The sequence below is a fragment of the Euphorbia lathyris genome, chromosome 10, assembly GCF_963576675.1.
Source record: "Euphorbia lathyris chromosome 10, ddEupLath1.1, whole genome shotgun sequence".
NCBI classification, from domain to species: domain Eukaryota; kingdom Viridiplantae; phylum Streptophyta; class Magnoliopsida; order Malpighiales; family Euphorbiaceae; genus Euphorbia; species Euphorbia lathyris.
The window spans coordinates 18,830,484-18,854,935 of NC_088919.1; the positions used below are offsets into that span (position 1 = coordinate 18,830,484).

Genomic DNA, 24,452 nt, shown 5'->3' on the forward strand with positions numbered 1-24,452 from the left:
GTTTTTTAGTTTGTGTTCATATATTTCATCGGAACTCCTTATCCGTCTGATTGTATCTGCTCTTTATTATTCTGTCGTTTCTGTTTTTTCGGATTTAGCAAAAGCGAAAATGGTTTATTTTGTCCGTAGATTAATAAATTTACGTGGTTGCAATAAAAAAGGATTCAGATCCGAATGTTTGGAATGATCTAAAGGATGAAGTTTGGATTGCAGATATCTTTCTACAGATTTGGATTTACGATAAATATATTGTTGGTCTGTACTTTTTACACCTTTTATGAATACTTTTTTACTCTTTATAGTCATTTTAATCATTCATATTACATTTTGGCTATTGCTTTTTTTTTCATCAAATATTACAACCATTTTTCTAAAAAAAAAATTCATCTCATCACCGCATCATGAATGCTTTTTTCCCATAAGTATAAATATTACTAACTCCGTTTCATATTACATGTCTTTCTAGAGATTATTTTTTATTTCATATTATATGTCATTTTATATGATCAGTACACGTTAAGTCATATTTTTCTCTACTATAAAATACGGGTTTATGAAAATTAATTAGAATAATGGACTTATTATAAAATAAATAAATATTCAAATCAATAAATAAAGGACAATAATATTTTTTTTCCAATATTCTTAATTTTTATACAACTCTCTAAAAAAACATGTAATATGAAACAGAGTTAGTATTATAATAAAAGGAAAGGATATCCTAAATTTCAGGAAGCTCAAACCATAGCCCTTTTCTCTCTCAAAGTTAGGAGTTTTCTTTTCTTCTTTTCTTGATTTGCAGTTAGAAGTTAGGAAAACACACGGACAACATCCAATTCTTCATGTTGCGGGATTCCTCACCATAAGAGTCACCACCTTTCACCGCGATTCGCAGCCGTTGCTTTCCAATTTTCAATTTTCAAATTTCAAAAGGTACTTTACTTCAGTCTTTCCTACTTTTGTATCAATTGTGAGTTCTCTTTTGTTGTTCTTCACTTTAAATTGCTGCTGAATGTTTTTATTTATTTTTGTTTATTGTCTTGTTCTCTAATTATTTCTGTGGATTAAATTTATTAAAGCATTTGTGATTTGCAGATCTTATTTTCTCTATAAAATTTGTGGGTATTTGGATAATCATTTTTCGGAATTCTATGCCTGAAATAATTAGAAGTTCATATTAATCAGTTCTTATGCATTTTCTATCCAGTGACTTAATGCTAGAGAATGTTTTCATTATAATCTTCAGACCAGTTAATTTAATAGAAGAGAGTAGCCAATGAATCTGATTGCAGAACATATTTTATGTTTTCTGTACATTTGTTTCATAGGATCAGAAGAATAGCTGTATTTATCGTTGGTGATATAGTATCACTGGAAGCTGTAGCAATGCAGTCTAAGCTCGGGGTCGAGTTTGAATAGCAGTGTCCTGGATACTGTGGATGACCAACCAAATCATTGCAAGCATCTTAGTAGAAGATGATAATTCTCATGTTGATAGAAGGCTTTGGAAAGAGGCTATCTCATTTGGATTCCATGCCACTAATTCCCTTTTCATGTCTATTATAGACCATTTTTTTTTCCTTATTATGTGTGTTGCTGATGTGCATTCTTGTTACTTTGATGTCACAAATTTAAGTGTGTTCTTTATTTATATTGTTGTTTTTTGTAAATTTATTATTTTCTATATATATATATATATATTATATATAGTTTGCCCCCACTCGTAGAAAATCCTAGACCCGTTCAGTCCCTGCTTTTTGCAGCCTGTTGTAACTCCTAACTGTATAGTAGTAGTGTATTCCCTTTCTTATTCCATTGATCACCAAGTAGAGGTTAATTTCTTGCATTTTTAGTGTAGATGGAAATCGGTTCTCATCCAATCTGCAACCGTGTTCTTCTTTGTAATGTCTCTTCTTTTCTCCCTTCTTTGCTATGTGTTTCTATAATGTTATAAGCTTATTTTCTTTCTAATGGTTTCTGTTGTTGATGAAAATTTTACAGGTTGTCAAAGATATAGTATTCGTCCTTTCTCGTCTTCATCGTTGGTAATTTCTTCTTATTGTTCATGTTGTCTATCCTTTTTGGTTGGAAGGTAAGTAGAATGGGAGGGAAATGATGGGGAAATTGGATTACTTGTTGTGATAGTGAAGGCTTTATATTGCCCATTCTACTCTTTTTTTTTTTTTTTTTTTTTTCTTCTGGGTAGTATAGTGGAAGAGCAAATTCCTCCTCAAAGTATTATACATTAACTGAAATGATTAATGGCCTCATTCTCTTTTGATGCTGCTCTGCATTTGAATTTTCATGTATTAGTGACCAGGATATTTTTGTTGAAAAAGCTTCCATTTCTGAATGATTTAATCCTGGCCTAAATTTTTTATTTAGGAGTCAGAGTATCTTTTTGATTGTCTAATGCTTCAAACATTGTTAGATTTTGGTATCTTATGGCTTTGATGGATGAAATTTGCATTTGTTTGTCTTCTCCACACCCTTATGGTTTGCTTCTTGACTGAAATTGTTTACATTTCACCTATTGCAGTTCAATGTGCATAATGGGTTATACGCTGAACACTCCCCAATTAAACAACAAATGTGTAGTTCATACAATTGTAAGTGAAAGATGCATTTAGTTGCATGCATTTGTATAAACATGCTTCTGAATAAATGATTGACTGACGGTGTCTTGGAATTGGATAAGTTCAAATTTGACATTTGTTTGAAAAAATAGAATCCTGTGGTCCTTCATGGATTGTTTTACTTCTTGAATATACTGTATATGCATCTGATTACACTATTACGAAGTATATCTAAAATGATTGGTCATATAAGTAATACTATAATAGATGTTTTGTTTTACGTTGCACCTTTTATGTGCTTGCGATGCAGGATACAGCACAGGAGTTTAGGCTACTTGAACTCAACATATAGGCTAGATACAGAGATTGAGCTTGGAATAATAATAGGTTTAGAGAAAACCGTGGATTAAAATTCTTAATTGGTATATGAATTCATTTTTGAAGGTCTATTTGTACTACTAAAATCCTTGATCAAATAGGAACTCTAAATAATATAGAATCTGAGAACTAGTCCTAATAGTAAAGTTAAACAGTTATAGCTTAAAAAGTTCACATAGGGAAGGAAAAATGAAGACTAGAATATTACTTTATTGAGGAAGAGTGGAAATTAAACTACAAATCCTATTCCAATTTGGAGCTGAAGCTGTATTTGATCCTGATCAATGCACCTGCCTATTTTGATCCTTTTAAAGTATCTCATTTATCATGGGGGAGAGAGAGAGAGAGAGAGAGAGGTAACTGGGGGTGGGGGGTGGGCAAAGGACATGGTTGCAAGAAGTGTCTGAACTTCCTTGTTAATTACTAATGTGATGTAGCCATGTCTTAGATTTCTTCAATGAGATTTCTTCTTTCTAGTTTGTTGGCTTATGGTACTGACCATAGGCTGGGATGCTAGAGATCTTTGTGTTCTGGTTCTCTGCATCTTAAAATGCAATTCAGTTTGTAGAATTTTGTGGACCTGCACTTTCTTATCAAATCTCTGTAATGAAATAAAATTGATGGCATCTTCACTGTTATTGGAGAAGGATGCTATGGTTATATGGGTATTAGCATATTCATACACGTGAGCAAACACATGTCCAATTTGATTTGACATTCAAATTGTGTAGAATCTATCAGTTCAATTTAGTCTCCAAGGGAATGATTTACTTGAATTAGAACTTGACAACAATATCAACTCTAGCCTCTTTATCATAGACTCTTTTCTCCAGGGAATTTTATGGTTACCTCCTATTGTATTCCATCCTTCACTTATTTGCTTTCATCAGCTCACCCTTTTTTTTAATAGTTTTATAATTTCTAGTTTAATAACTGGTATTGGTGCCTCAGTTTGCACTCCAAGGAAGCAAGTGGGAACGTCGTGGGCTTCTTGTTTACAAGAGGAGTTCAACTGGCCTTGTCTTGATTATAAGTTGCACCAGAGGAAGAAATTGTCAAGACAAACAGTTGTGAGATCTGAACTTGTGGGGAGGGGGACCCCTGATTATATACATCCATCAACAGGTCTTTCTTAAACACCTTTTTCAGACATCTGCTTATTTGATTTTAAGCTTATGCTGATACCTCTTTTGAAAAATGTCTCTGAAGTGCAGAAATTACATTAGGTTCAAAAGTACGAGGCCTCTGTTTTTATGCTGTTACTGCTATTGCTGCCATTTTTCTGATTGTGGTGATGTTAGTACAACATCCTTTTGTACTATTGTTGGACCGATATCGAAGAAAAGCACATTGTTTTATTGCCAAAATTTGGGCAACAATAACTCTCTATCCATTTGTTAAAATTGAGTTTGAGGGATTGGAGAATCTACCTTCTCCAGATACTCCTGCTGTATATGTTTCAAACCACCAGAGTTTTCTAGACATATATACACTTCTCACTCTTGGAAGAAGCTTTAAGTTTATCAGTAAGACTGGCATATTTTTAATTCCCATTATTGGGTGGGCCATGTCAATGCTGGGTGCCATTCCCTTGAAGCGCATGGACAGCAAAAGCCAGTTGGTGAGCCATTTTATTGTCTGATGTATTAGTTTCGTTAATTTTGTTCATACCCGATGAAGTATAATAGAACTGCTTAATTTTGTTTGTTCTTCATGAGTTGTGATTTATCATTGGACTTGGATTTGAAATTCCAATACTTCATATGTATAGGAATGTTTTAAACAATGCATGGAACAGCTGAAGAAGGGAGCCTCTGTATGTTTTTTCCCAGAGGGAACACGGAGTAAAGATGGCAAATTAGGCACTTTTAAGGTAAGATCATGTAAATTCTTCTTGTTGCATGACAAGTTATTGTCCTGATAAATGTGGGTGTTATTATTAAATCATAAAACATAAAAAAAATATGTGAATAGCTAAGACAAGAAAGAAGAAATTAGCAGTCTAGTTCCTCCATTGAAATGGAATTTGGGACTTGTGAATGTTAATTTAAAAGTCGAACTTTTTGGGTTATTATTGGTAATATTTAAATGGTGCTACGTGACTTCAATGAACTGTCACATTTGTATGAATTTTCTTTTTCTGATTTCTTATTTGTAGAAAGGTGCATTCTCCATTGCAACAAAAACTGGGGTGCCTGTAGTCCCTATTACCCTAATTGGGACTGGAAAAATCATGCCTACAGGAAAGGAGAGCACTGTGAATTTGGGGTCTGTCAGAGTTGTTATTCATAAGCCTGTACAGGGAAGTGATCCTGAAGCTCTATGCAATGAAGTTAGAAATATAATAGCAGATGTGCTACAGCAGCAAAGTTGAGAATGGTAGGAGTAACATTAGTTTCTATAACTAGTTGTGTTGGCTGTTTTTTTTTTTTTAAATTTAAAATTTGGATGTTGTATTTGTTCCATAGCTGCTCTTGTGAAGGCTTATTAATTATCTTTTCTCTACTATACTTGTTCGATTAATGTGTCCCGACCAGTTTGGTGTCATTCAATTGTTATATCTCCACAAAGTGTAGGCAGGGTTGTGGGTTTAAAATCTATCGCCTTTGTCCTCCAGTTATAAAAAATTAATATCTTGATATCCTGTTTTTGTTCTTCAAGTACTTCTATCAAAGAAACAAGTATGCAGTTCTATTATAGTATTTTGAGCTTAGAAGCTGGTTTTTCTTTACTATTTAGTTAAAACCATAATCGCTCTCATCTGTTGCTTTCAATTTTATTTTGTCATTCACTTTGCATTCTTTCTATTTGTTTACTTGCTGCAGGAAATAGATGTATTGGCTGGACTTCAACTGATATAAGAAAGAATTCCAGGCTCCTGCAATGAAAGCATTTCTATTGTCCGAAGTCAGCTGCTGAAGGAGGTTAGTGAACATTAACAAAATAGGATCAGTTTCGATATGACTACTGATATTTTACCAGTGAATTTGTGATGTTCGGTGCAAGTTAGGGATTCAGCCTTGGAAATGGATATGAAAAATTGAAATAGGGGTAGGATTCTTATATTTCTTTTAACTTTTTTCCCACAGTTTTGACGGAACAGAGTTTCATAATCGAATAAATACGCGTAAAACTTTTGTTCCATCTCTTTTGTGCAGTGTAGTTCCATCTTGCAACTGGATTTGAAACATTATCAACATCCCTGTTACTAACATGTTGCTATCGATTATGCAATTAACCATATTATCTACATTTTACCTTTCGAAATTTCAAGATCTCAAATTAATCAATAGGGTAAATTTCACGTATGGTCTCCCAACTTGCCAATGTATTTCATAACCCGATCATCCCTAAAGTTTCAATACTTTTCACCAACCGCTCGTTTTTCCAGAATCCAGTGTAACTACGTCGGGAATGTTGGAACGTTTAGAGATGATCCATATTGATCATATGCAGGATTGAGTTTACAATGTTTGATGAAGTGTTAATGTATAGTAAAATTTGGTATGGTAAAGTATAGTAATGGATATCGAGTACCTTGTATGTTTGGTATGATTGTAAGGTAAAATCATGGTTTAATAATGTTGGTGTGTTTGTTTTGATGGTTACCTTATAATAAGGTTACAAAATTACCTTTTTTTTAAAGCACAAAATTACCTTTTAATAGTAGTTGGAAGTGCTAAAATTTCAACCCTTAAATGACCAAAATAATCTTTCTGTCATATGTCCTGAATAGCTCAACTAGTGCAAAATGATCCTGAATCTTCAAAGCAATGTCAGTCAAGATAACATGCTGATACAACCTAAGATATCCTGTATGACTACCTTCATGGATTATGCATAACTTTCTAGGATTAGGCTGTTTTTAACAGCTATACTGCAAAAAGCTGCTTGATATGCTTGAATCTAATCAACATTTGCCTTTAGACCAGAACGTAGCTGTATAGACCCCTGATTCAAGACCAATGTCTTAAGAATCAATGCTGTTATACTGTCATAAAACCAGCAGGGAGGCCCATGAGTTTAACACTCTGATCAAACATTGTAACATCTCAAAGCTAGTCTCAATATGCTCCTCCTTTATCAATTCTGCTGGAGTATGACTATAGTAAGCATTAATTCTGTAATTCTGTGAGAAGTCCCTCCACTTAGAATAACTGAAACTGTAGGGACTTCAATGCAACTTCTACACTGAATTCCCAGAATGATCAAACATACCAGTGTTACCAGCATGATCCACTTCACGTATACCAAATGTTAGACTGTAAGTTCAGTCCGAAACTGAACTCATTTTGCACTTCAAGGATCAAAATGGTAATTATACATAAACTACTAAAGTTATGTTGCTTTGAGTAAGGTGTTTTACAAAACAAAAGGCTCAATTCCATCTTGTTGCGCATTAGTGTATCCTTTTCACACCTCAAGGACCAAAAGAGACATTTTCATAAATTCTGGAAATATGTTCTACATAATTCAAACTCTTCTTAAAATCACACTTTCTAACAGGCTACATCTTTGATCTTATATTGCTCCAACACTCAGTGGGGGTGCCAGAGCCGAAACTTCGGAGGGGTTCCACCATGTATAATTTTTTTAAAATACTAATTGAATATATTTATAAAAATAAAATAAGGCTTAATACATCAAGAGCCTCTTGAATTTATCCCAAAAGTTTGATTAACTTTCTAAACTCGCAATGTGTTTTGTTAGCTTCTTAACTCTTTTAAAATAATCTATTGGCTATATGGATTTGTTTAAAGTGGTTTATTGGCCTCCAAAAGTTGTTTACATGAACTTGTAAGTTTTTAAAATTAATTTTCTGTTTTGCATATCTTTATAGTTTTTTTTTTTTTTTTTTTATTTTTTATTTATTTTTATTTAGATTTACACTAAATCATGACACTTTAAGTTTAGGAGGCTAATAAGATATCATTCAATAAAAAAAATAAAAAAAGTACATAAGTGTTTAAAAAAAGTAAATAAGAAAAATATAAAAATGCATGCTCATCCTGCGAATTAATTTATGGAATAAAAAAGGGCAGTAAGTTTACACAGAAATTCAGATTTGAAAAATTATTTATAGAGCTAAGATGTAAAAATACCTCTAACGTTTTTTGTTAGAAGTAATTTTACTCTAACGTCTAAAATGGTGCAATTTTACCCATAACGTTGGAATCCTAAAACAATTTTACCTTTAACGTTGATAAATTGGATCAATTTGAGAAATAATTCATCAAACTGTCTTCTCGGTCATTAATCTTGTCATCTAAATTTTACACGTGCGTCATTTCATTTTATCAGTAACAAATCACAAACATATGTTGAGATATGAAAAAAAGATAAATAAACAAATAAATAAAAATATACTCCCTTCATTCCTTTTTATAAGTCATTCTAGGTTGTTTCACACAGATTAAGAAACTCAATTAATATAGATAAAAATTACTAATTTAACCTTTAATCCTTGGCTGTAAAGAGAATTTTTAATAAAATTGCCTAATTAAGAAAAACTCTCTCTCATCAATTTATTACTGTACTTCTCTCAAGAAAAACACGTCAAAAAACAAAAACTCCCTCCCTTTCAATAATACGTTTCTTTCCCTCTGTAAATTCAGAAATTCAATCTCTCTCAAATTTAAATTTCCCCCAAAAATTTTGATTGCTCTAATTTTAAACTTTAGCACCAAAAAATGGAATTGAAGAGTCTCCATTTATATATGAACAAATTAAAGATTGATGATTGTAACTCAAGAATACGTTCTCTGGTTTTTATCCTTCATGGTTATAGATTGCTATCTTCTTCTTTCTTGTCTGTTTTTTCTTCTCCAGAGATGAATTTTCCTTCATCATCCATGGACAGAGTGACTGAAATAGATCTAAATGTTGATATTAGTCATGGAGATTTCAGACAAAATGAAATAGGCTGTATTCTACCAGACCTTAATGGCTTTGAAGAAGCAGAAGCTTTGAGTATTGATCTCAATGGTATTTAATTCTTTTGTTTTTTTTCTTGTTCGATTTATGCTTCCTAAATCATACTTGAAGTGTTGTATAACTACTTGGCTTTTTCACTTTTATTAGTACTGTTTCTGACATTTGAAATCTCAATTATTTCTAATGGAGTTACCTTATACAATGACACTTGAATCTATATACTTGCCACATCCTTTGAATCATTTGTTTTGAATTATGCAGATATAGAAGGTGAACATATACCATACCAGACAAGTAAGAGGAAATATTTATCCAATGCTCAACGTCGAGCAATATACGATATGTTGTTACAGAAAAGCATTGATGGAAAATTGCCTAAAGGGACGACCAATTCAGTGGCATCAATATTTTCGGTTGGTATTCGGCTTGTTCAACGCGTTTGGAAACAATGGAAAAATGACGGATTACATGCTGATGTTTCGCATAAAAGGACAAAGAATTGTGGTCGTAAGAGAATTCAGATTGACTGGAATCGATTTCGTGAAATCCCTTTGCAGCAGCGGACAACCCTTAGCTCTTTAGCTTATGCTATGGACATGAAAAGGACTACAATGTTTAGACGTTTGCAATCTGGAGCAATACGAAGACATTCAAATGCTATAAAACCTCTTTTAAAGGAAGAAAATAAGAGATCCCGGTTGAAATTTTGCATATCAATGCTTGAAGAAAGCAGTATCCCACATGATCCAACGTTTAAAGAGATGTACAATATTGTCCATATTGATGAGAAATGGTTCCAGATGACAAAGAAAAATCAGAATTATTACTTACTTCCGGATGAAGAAGACCCATTACGCACATGTAAAAACAAAAACTTTATTGGGAAAGTCATGTTTTTAGTTGCCTTAGCTCGACCAAGATTTGATGTTGAAAGAAATGAAATTTTCTCTGGGAAGATCGGTGTGTTTCCTTTGGTTACTCAAATGCCAGCCAAAAGGAACAGTGTTAACAGAGCTGCAGGGACTTTAGAGACTAAACCAATAAATTCAATTACTAGAGATGTTATAAGGTCTTACTTGATCGGTAAAGTACTACCGACAATTAAGGAAAAATGGCCAAGAGTAGATTGTAGGGATCCAATATTTATTCAGCAGGACAATGCAAGAACACACATTGATCAAAACGATGAAGAATTTTGCCAAGTTGCTAGCCAAGGTGGGTTTAATATTCGTTTGATGTGTCAACCTGCTAACTCTCCAGATATGAATGTCTTGGATCTCGGGTTTTTTAGTGCAATTCAGGCTTTACAGTATAAGGAGTCACCGACTACAGTTGATGAGCTTGTACATGATGTGGTGAAATCGTATGAGGATTTTCCTTCATGGAAGTCCAACCGAATTTTTTTGACATTACAACAGTGCATGATAGAAACAATGAAAATTCAAGGTTCTAACAAATACAGAATTCCTCATATGAAAAAGGCAGTGTTAGAAAGAGAGAGCCAGCTTCCTACTCAACTAAAATGTGAATCTGAATTAGTACAAGAAGTACTTAATCATCTTAATAGAACAACTTGATTCAGGTATATAGTTATAGTGTCCTTGTTGAGTAAATTTTGGTTAATTACTCTGGATAATTTAAATTAATTAATCTTTGTTGTTTTATTGATCATTGCAGGTATCAGAAACTTCATCTGCTATTTTTGCTCAGCTAGTGGAGAAGAGGAAAATTTATTGTTATTTGATTGTGTTTTAGGATAGCTGGTTAGATATATTTTTGGGTTTATGCTATAATGTGTTCGATTATGTTAAACTATGTTTAATAGAGCTTTTTTTTATGCTGATGTTCAATTATGCTGATTAAATTGTGTTTAATAGAGTTTTTTTTATGCTGATGTTCAATTATGTTTATATTAAAGCTCATGTTACAAGGAAATTGGGTACATCCAGAATTTTATGTTCTTAAGTGGGACTAAATTTTGCTCTTTCAAATTGGAACATCCTGAATTTTATGTTTTAAATGGGACTGAATTTTTCTCTGTCAAATTGAGGACAGCCTGAATTTTATGTTTTAGTTAGAAGCAGCCTGAATTTTATGTTTTAAGTGGGATTGAATTTTTCTCTGTCAAATAACTTAAGTGGGGCTGAATTTTATGGTTTAGTTAGGAGCAGTCTGAATTTTATGGGACTGAATTTTGCTCTGTCAAATTGCTTAAGTGGGGCTGAATTTTATGGTTTAGTTAGGAGCAGTCTGAATTTTATGGGACTGAATTTTGCTCTGTCAAATTGCTTAAGTGGGGCTGGATTTTATGTTTTAGTTAGGAGCAGCCTGAATTTTATGTTTTAAGTGGGACTGAATTTTGCTCTGTCAAATTGCTTAAGTGGGGCTGGATTTTATGTTTTAGTTGGAAGCAGCTTGAATTTTATGGTTTAAGTGGGACTGAATTTTGTTCTGTCAAATTGAGGACAACCTGAATTTTATATTTGAAGTGGGACTGAATTTTTCTCTGTCAAATAACTTAAGTGGGACTGAATTTTCCATGTTACGGATTGCATCATATTGTTAAAGATTCAGTGGTTGCAATCAAATAAATTGATTATGAAGAATATCCCATTTTAAAGTGTAATAAGACATTAAAGAGTTCAAATGCATAGATTAGTTACAAAGAATATCACAATAATGTAAAATGGAAAAGTAAAAAGTTGAATATCTTAAAATAATGAAAAGAATATCATATAGACATTGGAACACATGATGGTATTGGTGATATCTTAATTAATGGAGGTATCAATACCACTAATGAGATATCACATGTCTTAATTAATGGTAGTGTATTTGATAAAAGTATGCATGATCTAATTTTTACTTATCTCTCTCTCCCATGTGCAAAGTGTATATATATCAGTTTGCAAAAGTTGTTAATGTAGAAAGTTTAACCTGCTAGAACACAGAAAAAAACATATCCTCCACCACTACAATACGAAATTTGGTCTTTGGCTTCATATCAGCTCCCTCACATTTTATGTGCTTGTATGATGGTGGATTTTTAAGGCCTACTATAATTCAATTGATTCAAGAGAATGTTTGGTAGTCCAAAAACTGTTCTGATACTGTAATTCTAAAGCAAATGAAATCGGAATCAGTTAGCATTCTGATGTTTCACTTAGAACCTTAAGTTAAGAGTGCAATGAATATAAAAGTATGTACTGCTTGTGAGATAGGTCCCAAGATATATGAAACTCAGCAAGTAACAATTTGTATCCATTTTGAGGTTGTTAAAATGATCAACATTCCTTTATCATATAACACTCCCTTCGTCAATTGAAAATCAAGCCTGAAAATCATTTTGCAAAGCTAAACTAATGATTATATATATATCTGAAGATACTGATACGAAATGGTTATATTTTGTGATATTGTACTAGATAGGATGTAAATGTGCAGAAAGCCTTGAGCAATGTAAAAATGAAATGAAATCAGCAAGCAACTAAGTAGCAGGCAATCAAGCAAAGCAACTCCAGGCAATCAACACTATTAACAAGTTCATACTCCCTTTAAGAGAAAATCAGCAATACATCAGCAATAAATTAAGCAAATCACAGCATCCAATTTCATATTAACTCAACTCAATTCAATGAAACACAACACAATCAGGTGAACAATATAAACAGAAATTCCTAAAAAAAATTAACCCCAACACATAAATTCATCTCTACAAACACAACAAAATTGTTTTAACAACAATATTACCCAATTGATTGATTATTAGAACCTTCTGAAAATGGAAAACTGGGAATAAAACCCTTTTGCTGATGGATTAGTACCTGATAGATTAAAATTGGAAAATTGGAAATCCTTTTAACAAGAAAAATTGTTTCAACAACAATATTACAAAACTGGAAAGTAAAATGCTTAATAAAACCTAGGCAGATAAATCTTCAACTTCTTCATAACCACTTGTTGTAATTCTGGGTTTTCAAAAGCTTCCTCTCCTTCTTCTGAAAATTTATTCAAATCAAAATCCAGTGGAATTTTCTTCTTCTTAGAACTCAACTCCTCAGATTCTTCTTCTTTCTTCTTTGGTATTAAGAAATCTGTCATTTTTTGTGGCTTTTCAAAAGCTTCATCTCCTTCCTTTGCAAATTTATTCAAATCAAAATCTAGTAGAATTTTCTTCTTCTTAGAACTCAACTCCTCGTATTCTTCTTCTTTCTTGTTTGGTAGTATTAAGAAATCTGTCGTTTTTTGTGGGTTTTCAAAACCTCCATCTTCTTCTTTCTTCAATTTCCTCTTGAATATTGTTTTCTTTTCAGGGTTCAATCCCTTACAATCTCCAGCTTTCTTCATTACCTTCCTGAAGATTGTCATTTTTGCTTCCTCTTGATGCTTTTCTCTCTTCCTTGTATTCTATGAATTTCATTTTTGTTAACCTCTGTATATATGAAGAACAAACGTTCTTATTGCATCGTTATCGGTTAATGAACCTTGGAAACCAAATAAGCAATCAATTAATAGTAGAAGAATGGTAGCCATTAATGAACGAACCAAAGGAAGGGCAATAATGGAAAAGATGATACAAAATACTCTGGGAACTCTAAAACGTCAAATATTAAGGAAAATATTTTTTCCCCTAAAACGACTTACAAAAAGGAATGGAGGGAGTACTGTATTTTGTACAAATTGGACACAAAAAATTCAAAAAAATCACCGAATTTATAAATATTAATTTCCAATTCTATTATTAAATTATAAAAAACATGAAATTCTTTTTTATAACGAATTGATATGCATTTGGTGCAGAACAAGGAAAAAAATATTTGTGTTTTATAATAGGGGGTAAAATTGACCAAATTTATCAACGTTAGGGGGTCAAATTGCTCTTGGCTTCCAATGTTAGGGGTAGAATTGCACCATTTTAGATGTTAGAGGTAAAATTGCTTCTGACCCAACGTTAGAGGTATTTTTGCATCTTAATTTTTATTTATAATTATGTCAAAATACTAATTTAAATAATGTTAAAATAAGAAAATAATTGTTTTTCATATATTCTAAGAACTATGTTTTATGAATTAGGGTCTAATATGTATTTTTTAGAGATTAAGATTTATGAATTGAGTTTTAAAATTCATAAATTAGAACATAAAATTATATTTAAAAAAAAAAATCATACTTTATATGTGATATATAGCAAATAATACATATTGAGAATTAAGTTTTATAATTTAATTGTAATTTTATAATCAGATATGATTTTGATGTAAAAAGCCCAATAAAATGTATAAAACCAAAAGAAACACTTAATTATATGGGGAAAATTACAAAGAAATTCATATTTTGACATTATTTAAATTAGTATTTTGACATTATTTAAATTATAATTTAATTGTAATTTTATAATCAGATATGATTTTGGGTCGGGAGCAATTTTTTAAATCATACTTTATATGTGAGATATAGTAAATAATACATATTGAGAATTAAGTTTTGTAATTTAATTGTAATTTTATAATCAAATATGATTTTCATGTAAAAACCCCAATAAAATGTATAAAACCAAAAGAAACACTTAATTATATAGGGAAAATTACAAAGAAATTCATATTTTCAAAACTATTTACAACTATGTCAAGTCATAATTTTGGATTATATCAAACTAGTAAAATCAATACTTTTAATATATTTTAAAGATTAGAATTTATAAATTAGAAGTCTAGAATATATTTTCTAAGGTTTATGATTTATGAATTAGAGTCTAGAATTTTTAATTTATGATGTAAAATCATAATATATAGAGAATAATGACATATTAAGAATTAAGTTTGGTGATATGACTTAATTGTAATTTTGTACTTAATTATAATATTCATATATTTGACCCAATTATATATTTATTGCTAGCCTTCAACTAGTCGGACCAAAAGGTTCTTTGGGAATATAAGTTGGGAAATAGACAACACAACCGGCTCTTTAATTTTTTTAGTTCTTTAACATAAAAGGATGTCATTTTGAATTAATACAAAACATCATCGTTTTGCATTAGGATATTTCAAAAATAAAAAAACCTTCTTATTTTGAAGAAGAGCTGCCATAGCTGGAGGAGCTCACAGGCAGGGGCGGAGCTAGGGAGAGTTGTCCGACCCTCTTGCCCGTCAGAATCACCATTGGATTGCCATGTTTTTTTTTTGAAATACCCCAATGCAAAATGACGTCATTTTTGTATTAACTCAAAACAGCTTCGTTTTATGTTAGGGAACTAAAAAATTAAACAACCGGTTGTGTTGTCTATTTCACCAGCTTATGATAATCCAACTTATAATTCATTTATTAATAAATATGTTCTTAAACAATTATGTATAGGACACTAAACCAATAGAAGTATATAACAAAAAATAATTACATATTGAGGATTTGTTCCAAAAGTTATAGAAGTTCATTGGCATCCTCCACTTTCGTGTTGGATTAAATAAACACTGATGGTGCGTAGACACTGCAACAATCAAGGGTATTTTTTGGAACTGTAGAAGCTTTTCTAATCCATTTGTCAGATTGTTTTGCTTTTGAAGATGAACTTACGGTGTCATACATACTATAAAAATTACTTGGGAGAAGGGTTGACATCAACTATGATTAGAAGTAGATTCAAGTTATGTGGCTAATTTTTTAGCCCACCGATCCTCCTCAATTCCTTGGGCTCTAAGACAAGAGCAGATGCATTGTTTATTTTTGTTATCTTCTATGCATTTTCGGGTTTCTTATATATTTTTCGCAAGGGTAATAGAACTGTTGATGCTTTGGCTAAGCATGTTCTCACTACTTCCGAATCTCATCTCATTCATTCTATAGTGTTCTTTTATAGGTGATGATTATAGTGGGGCTAGTCAATTTCGTTTTGTTAACTGTTTATGCTCTTTTAATGTTATTCTTGTATTTTTTTTTTTTTATATTATTTGGACCCGGTTTGAGTTTTAGTTTCTTGGAATGTCAACCTAGTTGAGATGTCAATAGCTGATTCTCAACCGATTTCCAACTTTTACTAAAACAGGATTTGTTAGGAGACGGGTAGGGATCGCCAAGGATGAAGATAGTTCCCCCTACCTTACCCACGTCTTGATTTTAGAAGCAAAATATCACCTCTTCCATTTTCGCCCCCGACTATTTTACTTATTCCCGTCTTGCACCCTATTCAGTTTTTTTTTTTTCTTAATATGTTTTGTCTAGAACATTACTGCAATATTTTATCTCCCTCCATCTTTAGATTCTTTCCTAAAACAGGAAAATTATAGTTTATTTTTATATATCGACAGTTGACATTGCCTTTAATTTTATTTTGAGACAGAAACATAAACGAAATAAACCGTTACTTACTATCAGGCTGACCTTTTGGTTAACACGTGCCTGCTAGCCAAACCAACTATTCTACAACGTCCAATCTATCTTAATAAGGATAAAAGATTATAATAATATTAATAGATAATTTTCATGCTTAATGTAGTAATGTTTTAGGCAGCTACCATTCTTTGAACTATTTCATTTTCTTTTATATTTCTTATAAAAATGGATAATGTTAGTAATATCAATTACGATGTCGCTTCAAGCATTTTTAGTGAAGTAGTAAAAGGTACTGACTGAATAAAAATATTCATTTGATGATTCACCAAAGCTTATCCATGACTCAATATATACTGTTGATTGTGAAATCTTCTCAAAATTATATATTTTCATTATTATGAGTTCACCTACCAACCGAATAATTTATAATTTGGGAAATGTCAACTTCATCTTCAATAAATAAATAAATATATATATATAACATAAACTCAATTCATTTTCTAAGAACAACCCGATTATATAAAATCCATTGGTAAAAGAGAAACCCGTGACGTCTAACAAGATGGACACCTTCCACAGTCCATCCAGGAGTAAAACTATATTTTCCACTTATAGAAACCTATAAATGGATAGTATTTACTTTCATCTCTTTATTATTTATGTAATATTTCACTTTCTTTTTTTTTATTAGTCACAAACTTTGATATCAGAGTGTAGACTGTGGGTCCGTCCTAGTACAAGTCAACGGGCATTTGAAGATATCAACTTGAAGATTGGACTCAACCAACATTTGGTGCGATGAATGCGGATCTTAATTCGCGCTCTAGATTTTTAGTATAGACAACTCGAGACATTTTCCAAAAGTATGGGCAACCCGAAGACACTACTAATAAGAAATTCAATTTTCAATCCAAGGATCCAAAAAGCTAGTAGATCCCATATTGGGAGGGAAGAGATAGTCTCAAATAATAACGAGCAAGATCTCGAGGTCCATGATCTCGAGTATGATACATGAGAAGCATGATACAACTCGAAACTTTGCGACGGATCCCAACGCGATGTTGCTCGCCACATTACAGAAAATGCAAAAGACTCACAAGCAACATTTCAAGTTTCCCTTTGAAGATTTTCTTCAAAGGTATTCAACTCGACGAGTTACCCACAACAACACATCAAGTTGCCAGTAATTGTGTTAGTGATATTTTAGTATAGTAATATACTGATTTTCAAATGTCCGGTTTCATCCTGAATAGAGCCCTATTCTTATGAGGAAATAAAAAGTCTAATTTCGAGGAAAATTTGTGTTTTCTTGAAAAAGGAAGAAAAAAGGAATTTATATTTATGCTGTCAAATTAATATAACATATTGGTATGTATATAAGTCCGAGATATATTGCTATGACAAATGATATTATTCATGTCTTAATAGAATGTAGTACTTTATTCATATACTAGTTTTTGGCCGTGCGATGTACGGATTCATCTTAACATATAAATATTAACAAAAATATAATCTAATAATTACAATTAATGATATAAAGGTGCTATATATATATATATATATATATATATATATTAAAAACTATTATTTTATTTTCACATTTACTTTCTTTTTATAGATAAATATAATAATATAATTAAAATTAATATATTATATTATATTTTTTATCAGTAAAACATAAGGAAATGACACCCCGACTTCATCCTTACTGTTTTATATTATATATAGATATGCAGAGAATTAGAGAGATTTTAAATGCGCTTACATTAAAAAAGAAAGAAAAATCTCCACCAAATCCAGATGTGATTCGAACCCATGACTTCCCAAGGCATAGATAAGCTCTCAACCACTAGGTTAAGAGCTTCACTACAATAATATAACTAAAATTAATATATTATATATTGTATTATATTTTTTATCACTAAAAAAGAAGAAAGTGACACATCACCTCCATCATTACTGTTTTATATTATATATAGATGACCTCCCAAGGCATAGGTAAGTTCTCAACCACTAGGCTAAGAGCTTCACCACAATAATATAATTAAAATTAATATATTATATATTGTATTATATTTTTTATCACTAAAAAAGGAGAAAGTGACACCCCAGCTCCATCGTTACTGTTTTATATTATATATAGATATGTAGAGAATTAGAGAGATTAATTTAAGTTCTGTAGAACTCTTAGATATAGTACGGATAAAATAATCATTTTATAGATAAATATAATAATATAATTAAAATTAATATATTATATATTATATTATATTTTTATCACTAAAAAAGGAGGAAGTGACACCTCAACTCGATCGTTACTGTTTTATATTATACAGATAGAAATGCAGAGAATTAGAGAAATTTTAGGGATTAATTTAAATTCTGTAGAATTCTTAGATATAGTACGGATAAAATAATCTTTTTTATAGATAAATATAATAATATAATTAAAATTAATATATTATATATTACATTATATTTTTTATCACTAAAAAATGAGGAAGTGACACATAAGCTCAATCATTACTGTTTTATATTATATAATATAGATTCTTTATAGAGCACGAGTGTCATAAATAATAATAAAAGCTGCTTTTAGATTTTAGTTATCAGTTTAAACTTATATTTTTTTAAAGCTTTTAGTGAAATGGTTCATTAATACATGTTGTTACCTGTGGTTTAGATACGGACGTGCCAGAAAAATTAATTCTTAATTAACATGGATTAAGTTTATGGATTTTGCGCACTAAAACTTGAAAGCTAATCGAAACGATTAGTGAGGGACGCAAGGATTGAACAAGTCCCAATTGGATTCCTAATGTCGTTATAGAAACTTTGCTAGAAATAATTTTATCTAAGCTATTGGAAGTAAGTAAGAAAATGAAAGTGCGAAACACATGATTTGGTGAAAAAAAGTTTATTTTATTGATAATGAATGAGTATGAATAGATATGTTTAATGATAGGTAATTACAATTGAAATGAACCTATATCAATAAAGATAAACCATTGCAAGAATAATCAGGGCCGGCTCGGGACTACTTAGGGCCCTAGGCAAAATATAAAATATGGGCCCTTATATACAAGCAAAACTATAAAAATAAATAGATGTATTTAAGTATAATATCATCCTCTCTTTGTTTTCTATATTTCTAGACTCCTCCGTAACCATATCATTTTCTGGTTCATGTGATGTTGATGTAGTTTTTATCAAAGACTTATTAAGAGCCTCTTTTTGTGATTGTACGAATTCTTCAGCTCTTTTTTTCTTGTCTTTTTTCATAACCAGGTTCATATTTTCTCTTCATTATAAATTACAATTTTCAATTTAAATAAAGAAAATATACAAAAGTAACAAACAAAATATGGAAACTATAAAAAATATAGCAAAGTCACCTAAACAAAAATCAAAGGAAGTATTAAATGGGGAACAATAATTTTATATATGATAAGATGAATCGGTGAACAAAAATCAATCCAGATTAGAATAGTTGAGCAAAATTGTAAATGAGTATGAAGAAGAACTTGTAGAGAACCAGATTAGAATAATTGTAGTTAAACACAATTGTAAGTGAATATAAAGAAGAACTTGTAGTAGAGAAATTTAATTGTAAAGAACTCAATTTGTAAGGACTCATGCATATAAACACCTTGTCTTTTCAATTTTTTGAATGTTAGAAAACTGATAACAATTGAATACCTTTTCTTTTGGGTATTGCTATTTACCGCCCTTAAATTCCTTACTACCGCCATCTTTTGACAATTTTACCCTTTGCATAATTTTTGATTCAAAATTTGAGAAAAAAAATTTGAGAGAAAAATTCAAAATTTGGCCTAAACGGATGCGGCATCCGTTCGGCCCATGGTGGGGGCGGACGCGGCACTCCGACCGACCCATGGCTAGAACGGATGGCGCATCCGCCCCCACCATGGGCCGGGCGGATGCGCCATCCGTTCTCACCATTGGTGGGGCGGAGTGTCACGTCCGCCCCCACCATGGGCCGAACGGATGCCGCATCCGTTTAGGCCAAATTTTGAATGTGCAAAATCGTAAAATTTTTAGTGACGAAAAATACTAAATCGTTCAATTTTTTATGACGAAAAATGCAAAATTCCCCAATTTTTTGTGACAAAAAATACAAAATCGTCATGAAAAATATGTATTATTTTCATGAGTTCTTTGATAAAAAAACATAAATTTTAATGTTTCCGACTCGTAATCGTCCATTTTCGTGGTTCAGGTTGTTACACATCAATTATTTTCATAATTTCAATTATTGTTTTTCGGGTTTATGATTTTGGAGAGAGAATTTTTAGTTTTTGATCAAAATTATGAGAAGGGCAAAAAAGTCCAAATGAAGGCGGTGTCATTAATTTGAGTGCGGTATTTAGCTGCTCACTTTCTTTTTCAAGTCTGTGATCAAACACAAAAAGAGGAGATTATGATCTACTTATTAGCATTTAGTCAATTGAGTGATGCCTTTTTTATCCTTCCAAAATAATAAAATATGGCAATATTTTGTACTTTCCCATCTCCACATTAAATGAAACTAACAATTTTTTTTAACTTAAAATCATGTAGCAAATTTATCTCAGCTCTCTTTTTTACCAATTAACCAAACTAACCTATATATTACTATAATAATGTATATATGAGGCCCTAATTTTTAGGGGGTCCTAGGCAATTGCCTAGGTTGCCTAGAAGCCCAGCCGGCCCTGAGAATAATATGTAAACAAGTTATAATAACATATGTTGTAATTGAATTGTAATATTCACAATAAAGGAAATGAAATTAAAAATTCAAACGACAAACTCGGAGCCACATTTGGCTATCAGCGACGGGTTGAATTGACGTCGGATTTGGAACCACGAGCACTTCTAACGGATGGAAAAGAGCGGGATAGACTTAGTTTGGACATATTCGGATCAGAATTTAGTCCGACTTTAGATGGCTCGTACATGAGTTTTTGTGTACGGAATGAGGCAAAACGAAAGGCTAGGATGTTAGGAACAGTGTGCATAAGAATTGGGAACATAATTGGACTTTAAAGGCTCGCAAACCTAATAAGTTGGCAGAATGTGTAAAATAATTTAGGGTCTCAAAAATATCTTGTAAAACGAGTTTCTAGACTTGAAATGAGGCAAAACGAAAGTCTAAAATCAAGTTCAGAGTGTTAGGAACAACTTGGTGTACAAATTGGAGATAGAAACAAGATATAAGAGGTCTGAAACGTAAAAACGAAATTGTGGGGCAAAACGTGTAAAAAGCTAGGTAGATTGTATAAAAATATTTGGGGTCAGAAGAATGACTTGTAAAACAGGTTTCTGAACACAGAACCAGACAAAACGAAATGCTAAGATGAAATCTAAAATGTCAGGAACAAATGTTTAAGAGAAGTCGAAGTAAAAAACGAACTTTAAAGGTTCGAAAAAGGAGACGGAAAAGCATTGGGCAAAACTATAAAAATGGACAAAAAGTGATTTTGGTGAACTTTTAGTTGAGGAATATGTAGCTTTTGGGCTAGGAATCGTAACTAAACGTAAGAAATTTAAAAACGGGTTACTAATGGATTGGATTGAGACTAAAAAGACATTTTTGGAATGAAATTTGAGCGGGAAACTAAAAAGAAAAAAAGCTATAACATAGGTTATGTGTTTTTATTTGGTTTTGTTGGTTAATTGGTTGTGGTTTGGAATGGTTACTTTAGGGTCTATTTATAGTTTTTGGATAGTTTGTTGGTTGAATAGGTTGTCCACTTTCCTTAAATTTCTTTCGCCCACTATTTAGTTTCATCCCTCAATGCCTAATTTTGCTCCATATTTGTGTCATTTCATCCAATTTTCCTTGATTTAAGGCTTAAGGTATGGTAGGTAGGGGATGACCTTTTGTACACGTGCAAAAGATGTATCTGGCTAGAGTGAATAGTCTTTAATTCAGTTGATGGCTCATTGTGGTGCGTCTCGCGATCCAAAACCGTCGAACCACACACTTCTTTTGTGTCGTTTTGTGCTTTACACGACGTGTGAATTAACAAATTTTGGATAGAGACTTCAGATTCACATCCACACGCCGTGTGATGTTTCACACATCATGTAAATGGCTTCTGCTGCTTGGTGGCAGGCTCACATGGTTCACACAACGTACGAGTTTAGCAACACGTCGTATAAACCATTTTCCTTGGACTAAATATTAAAATTTAGTATATAGTTTTTATTTATATATACTATGAAAAACAAATTTTTATTTTGAGAGCCAACAATATACTATCATAGTCTTTTAGACTAGAGTTTGAATCCTAACAACCTCATTTATTTATTAGTGAAATTTCAACCCATAGTAAATGGAATTTGTACTGTATATGTTTCAAACTTAAAGAATATTCCTGTAATAGTAGGGTGTGTTAAGAAATAAGAATAATATTAAAAAGCTATTCTTAAAACTTAAACTTAAGAATCCATTTAAAAGTAACTAAAATGGTTTATTGATAAGGAGAGCATCGAGTTGGAAATGTTCAAAAATTTAAGAAACTTTCGATTTGAATTCTGTCTGGTAGTGAAATGTGACGGTGGAAAATATAGATACATGAAAATGAAAATGCATCGAATAATAGTTGATTGTGGGAGTAGCATTAATATTAGATGATACGCTATGCATGCATAAATTTTGACTGACACATAAACAAGAATTTGTCGGTAAAAGTTTGGTGCAGTTGTGATTCATTTAATTATGCCATTGCTATAGTACGTGATTATCATTAATGAATCTCACTTGCTACATAATTAAAAATTGCACAACTGACTTTCTTTTCATTGCCTACCACAATATCCAATGCTCAATATGTATCTATAGAAATCAAATAGACACATTTCCTTTTAATTTTAATGTTAATTTTCCAAGTAACTTTTTTTTAGCCAAATGCTGACTCCAACTGAGGATTTTGATGAGTTTGAGGTTATTATCGAATCTTATCGACATTTATTAGTTCAGTGTATTAAATATTTTTATCATTTTAATCGAAGGTCATCCAATTTTTATTACTCATTATTAGTGAAGTACAATCATTAATTACCTCTATAATTTAGTATCCGGAATCTGATTTTTTAAGTTTTTTTTTTTATTTATAAATTGATTCGGTTTTTATTGGTATTATCTCTTTTGTATCCGTTAGATCTTTTGTATCCGTTAGATCATCTCTGATCTTGCATCATCCTCTGCGTTTGTTGCCTTGTGGTTTGAAAGTATTAACTTTCAAATAATATGTTAAAATAGGTTAGGGTGTAAATAATTTTAAAGCCATATGGTGAATATTTATTGTCATTAAATGTATAAAGTAAGGAGAGGAGGACCGTTTGTTAAAAATGTGTGATTGAAAACTATCAGTCAAAGGGAAGAAGTTGTGGTGGTGTGGCCAACTGAACTTGCTAATCTTGTTTGTTTTTGTAGGCTCCAATTAGGATATGTTATGTTGTCACATCTAACTCTATATTATACTCTACTCAGATTCTTCTTTTTTTCTTTTTTCGGTTTCTCTATGCTACAAAATCTGCAAAACTTTAATTATTTCTTTCCTACTTTTTTTTAGGAGAAAAAAAGAAAAAACAAACAAAAGCCCTACAAATTAATCCGACATTAGCTTAGGAAAGCTAACCCCCACGTGATCATCCGAAAGTAACGAAAAAAGGAAGTCCGGAAGAGAAGAGAAAGTTGAGACTCCCAATAACCTCATATGACCCTCAGCAGCAAGGCGGTGCTGTTTGATAAAACTGAAAATTAAGTGCTGAAAAAATAAGTACTGAATTTTAAGTGCTGAATATTATAAGTGCTGAAAATATTGAGTGATATAATTATTATAAAAATATTAGTTGATAATGTTTAACTTAAAATGTTAAGTTAAATATTTTGACTTATCAAAATAAGTGTTTTTTAACTTAATTTATTGATTTAAGTGGTGAGAAATAATTGTTATCAAACGTACTTAAATTAAATAAGTGTTTAATATTTTAATTTAAGTCATTAAGTGGCTTATCAAACAAGACCCCCAGTTCTGCTCCCTGTAGACATGGCCAAAGCTGATGGTATCGAAGGAAGCACACAATCTTCTAATTCATTTAACTAAATTTTGGCAACCTAGACTCATAGCCTTATTATCAGAGATCATTTTGACCGCTTCGAGGTTGTCCGATTCCACGAGTAGTCTTTTCAAACATAGATTTTTGGCGAGCCTAAGCCTAGAG

At 31.6% G+C, this 24,452-nt stretch overlaps 2 protein-coding genes across 5 annotated transcripts; both read left to right on the plus strand.

The window, feature by feature from the left end:
* The first annotated feature begins 729 nt into the window (after positions 1 to 729).
* Positions 730 to 6,549, plus strand: LOC136209565 (1-acyl-sn-glycerol-3-phosphate acyltransferase LPAT1, chloroplastic). Of its 4 annotated transcripts, XR_010677585.1 has the most exons (10): positions 731 to 933; positions 1,859 to 1,901; positions 2,002 to 2,045; positions 2,540 to 2,609; positions 3,906 to 4,079; positions 4,169 to 4,575; positions 4,726 to 4,827; positions 5,113 to 5,333; positions 5,780 to 6,005; positions 6,113 to 6,549. XR_010677585.1 is itself a non-coding variant. In XM_066001061.1 (9 exons), the coding sequence occupies exons 2-8, from the start codon at positions 1,859 to 1,861 to the stop codon at positions 5,326 to 5,328; spliced, it is 1,056 nt and encodes a 351-aa protein (XP_065857133.1). In that variant the 5' UTR covers positions 730 to 933; positions 1,854 to 1,858; the 3' UTR covers positions 5,329 to 5,333; positions 5,780 to 6,096. The 4 variants fall into 4 exon arrangements, 3 of the variants coding, with proteins under 3 accessions (XP_065857133.1, XP_065857132.1, XP_065857134.1); XM_066001061.1 differs by lacking the exon at positions 6,113 to 6,549 and having other exon boundaries at positions 730 to 933; positions 1,854 to 1,901; positions 5,780 to 6,096; XM_066001060.1 differs by lacking the exon at positions 6,113 to 6,549 and having other exon boundaries at positions 5,780 to 6,096.
* Positions 6,550 to 8,325: 1,776 nt separating this feature from the next.
* On the plus strand, positions 8,326 to 10,740 carry LOC136209321 (uncharacterized). Its single transcript, XM_066000761.1, has 3 exons — positions 8,326 to 8,939; positions 9,150 to 10,470; positions 10,566 to 10,740. The coding sequence occupies exons 1-2, from the start codon at positions 8,645 to 8,647 to the stop codon at positions 10,463 to 10,465; spliced, it is 1,611 nt and encodes a 536-aa protein (XP_065856833.1). The 5' UTR covers positions 8,326 to 8,644; the 3' UTR covers positions 10,466 to 10,470; positions 10,566 to 10,740.
* The last annotated feature ends 13,712 nt before the right edge of the window (positions 10,741 to 24,452 follow it).

Excerpts from the sequence above, each read along its gene's own strand:
- LOC136209565 (XM_066001061.1), top strand. The coding sequence starts at position 1,859 with ATGGAAATCGGTTCTCATCCAATCTGCAACCGTGTTCTTCTTT. Across the intron at positions 2,046-2,539 it reads CTTTCTCGTCTTCATCGTTG|TTCAATGTGCATAATGGGTT; the intron begins GTAATTTCTTCT and ends CACCTATTGCAG. Across the intron at positions 2,610-3,905 it reads AATGTGTAGTTCATACAATT|TTTGCACTCCAAGGAAGCAA; the intron begins GTAAGTGAAAGA and ends TTGGTGCCTCAG.
- LOC136209321 (XM_066000761.1), top strand. The coding sequence starts at position 8,645 with ATGGAATTGAAGAGTCTCCATTTATATATGAACAAATTAAAGATTGAT. Across the intron at positions 8,940-9,149 it reads TTTGAGTATTGATCTCAATG|ATATAGAAGGTGAACATATA; the intron begins GTATTTAATTCT and ends TGAATTATGCAG.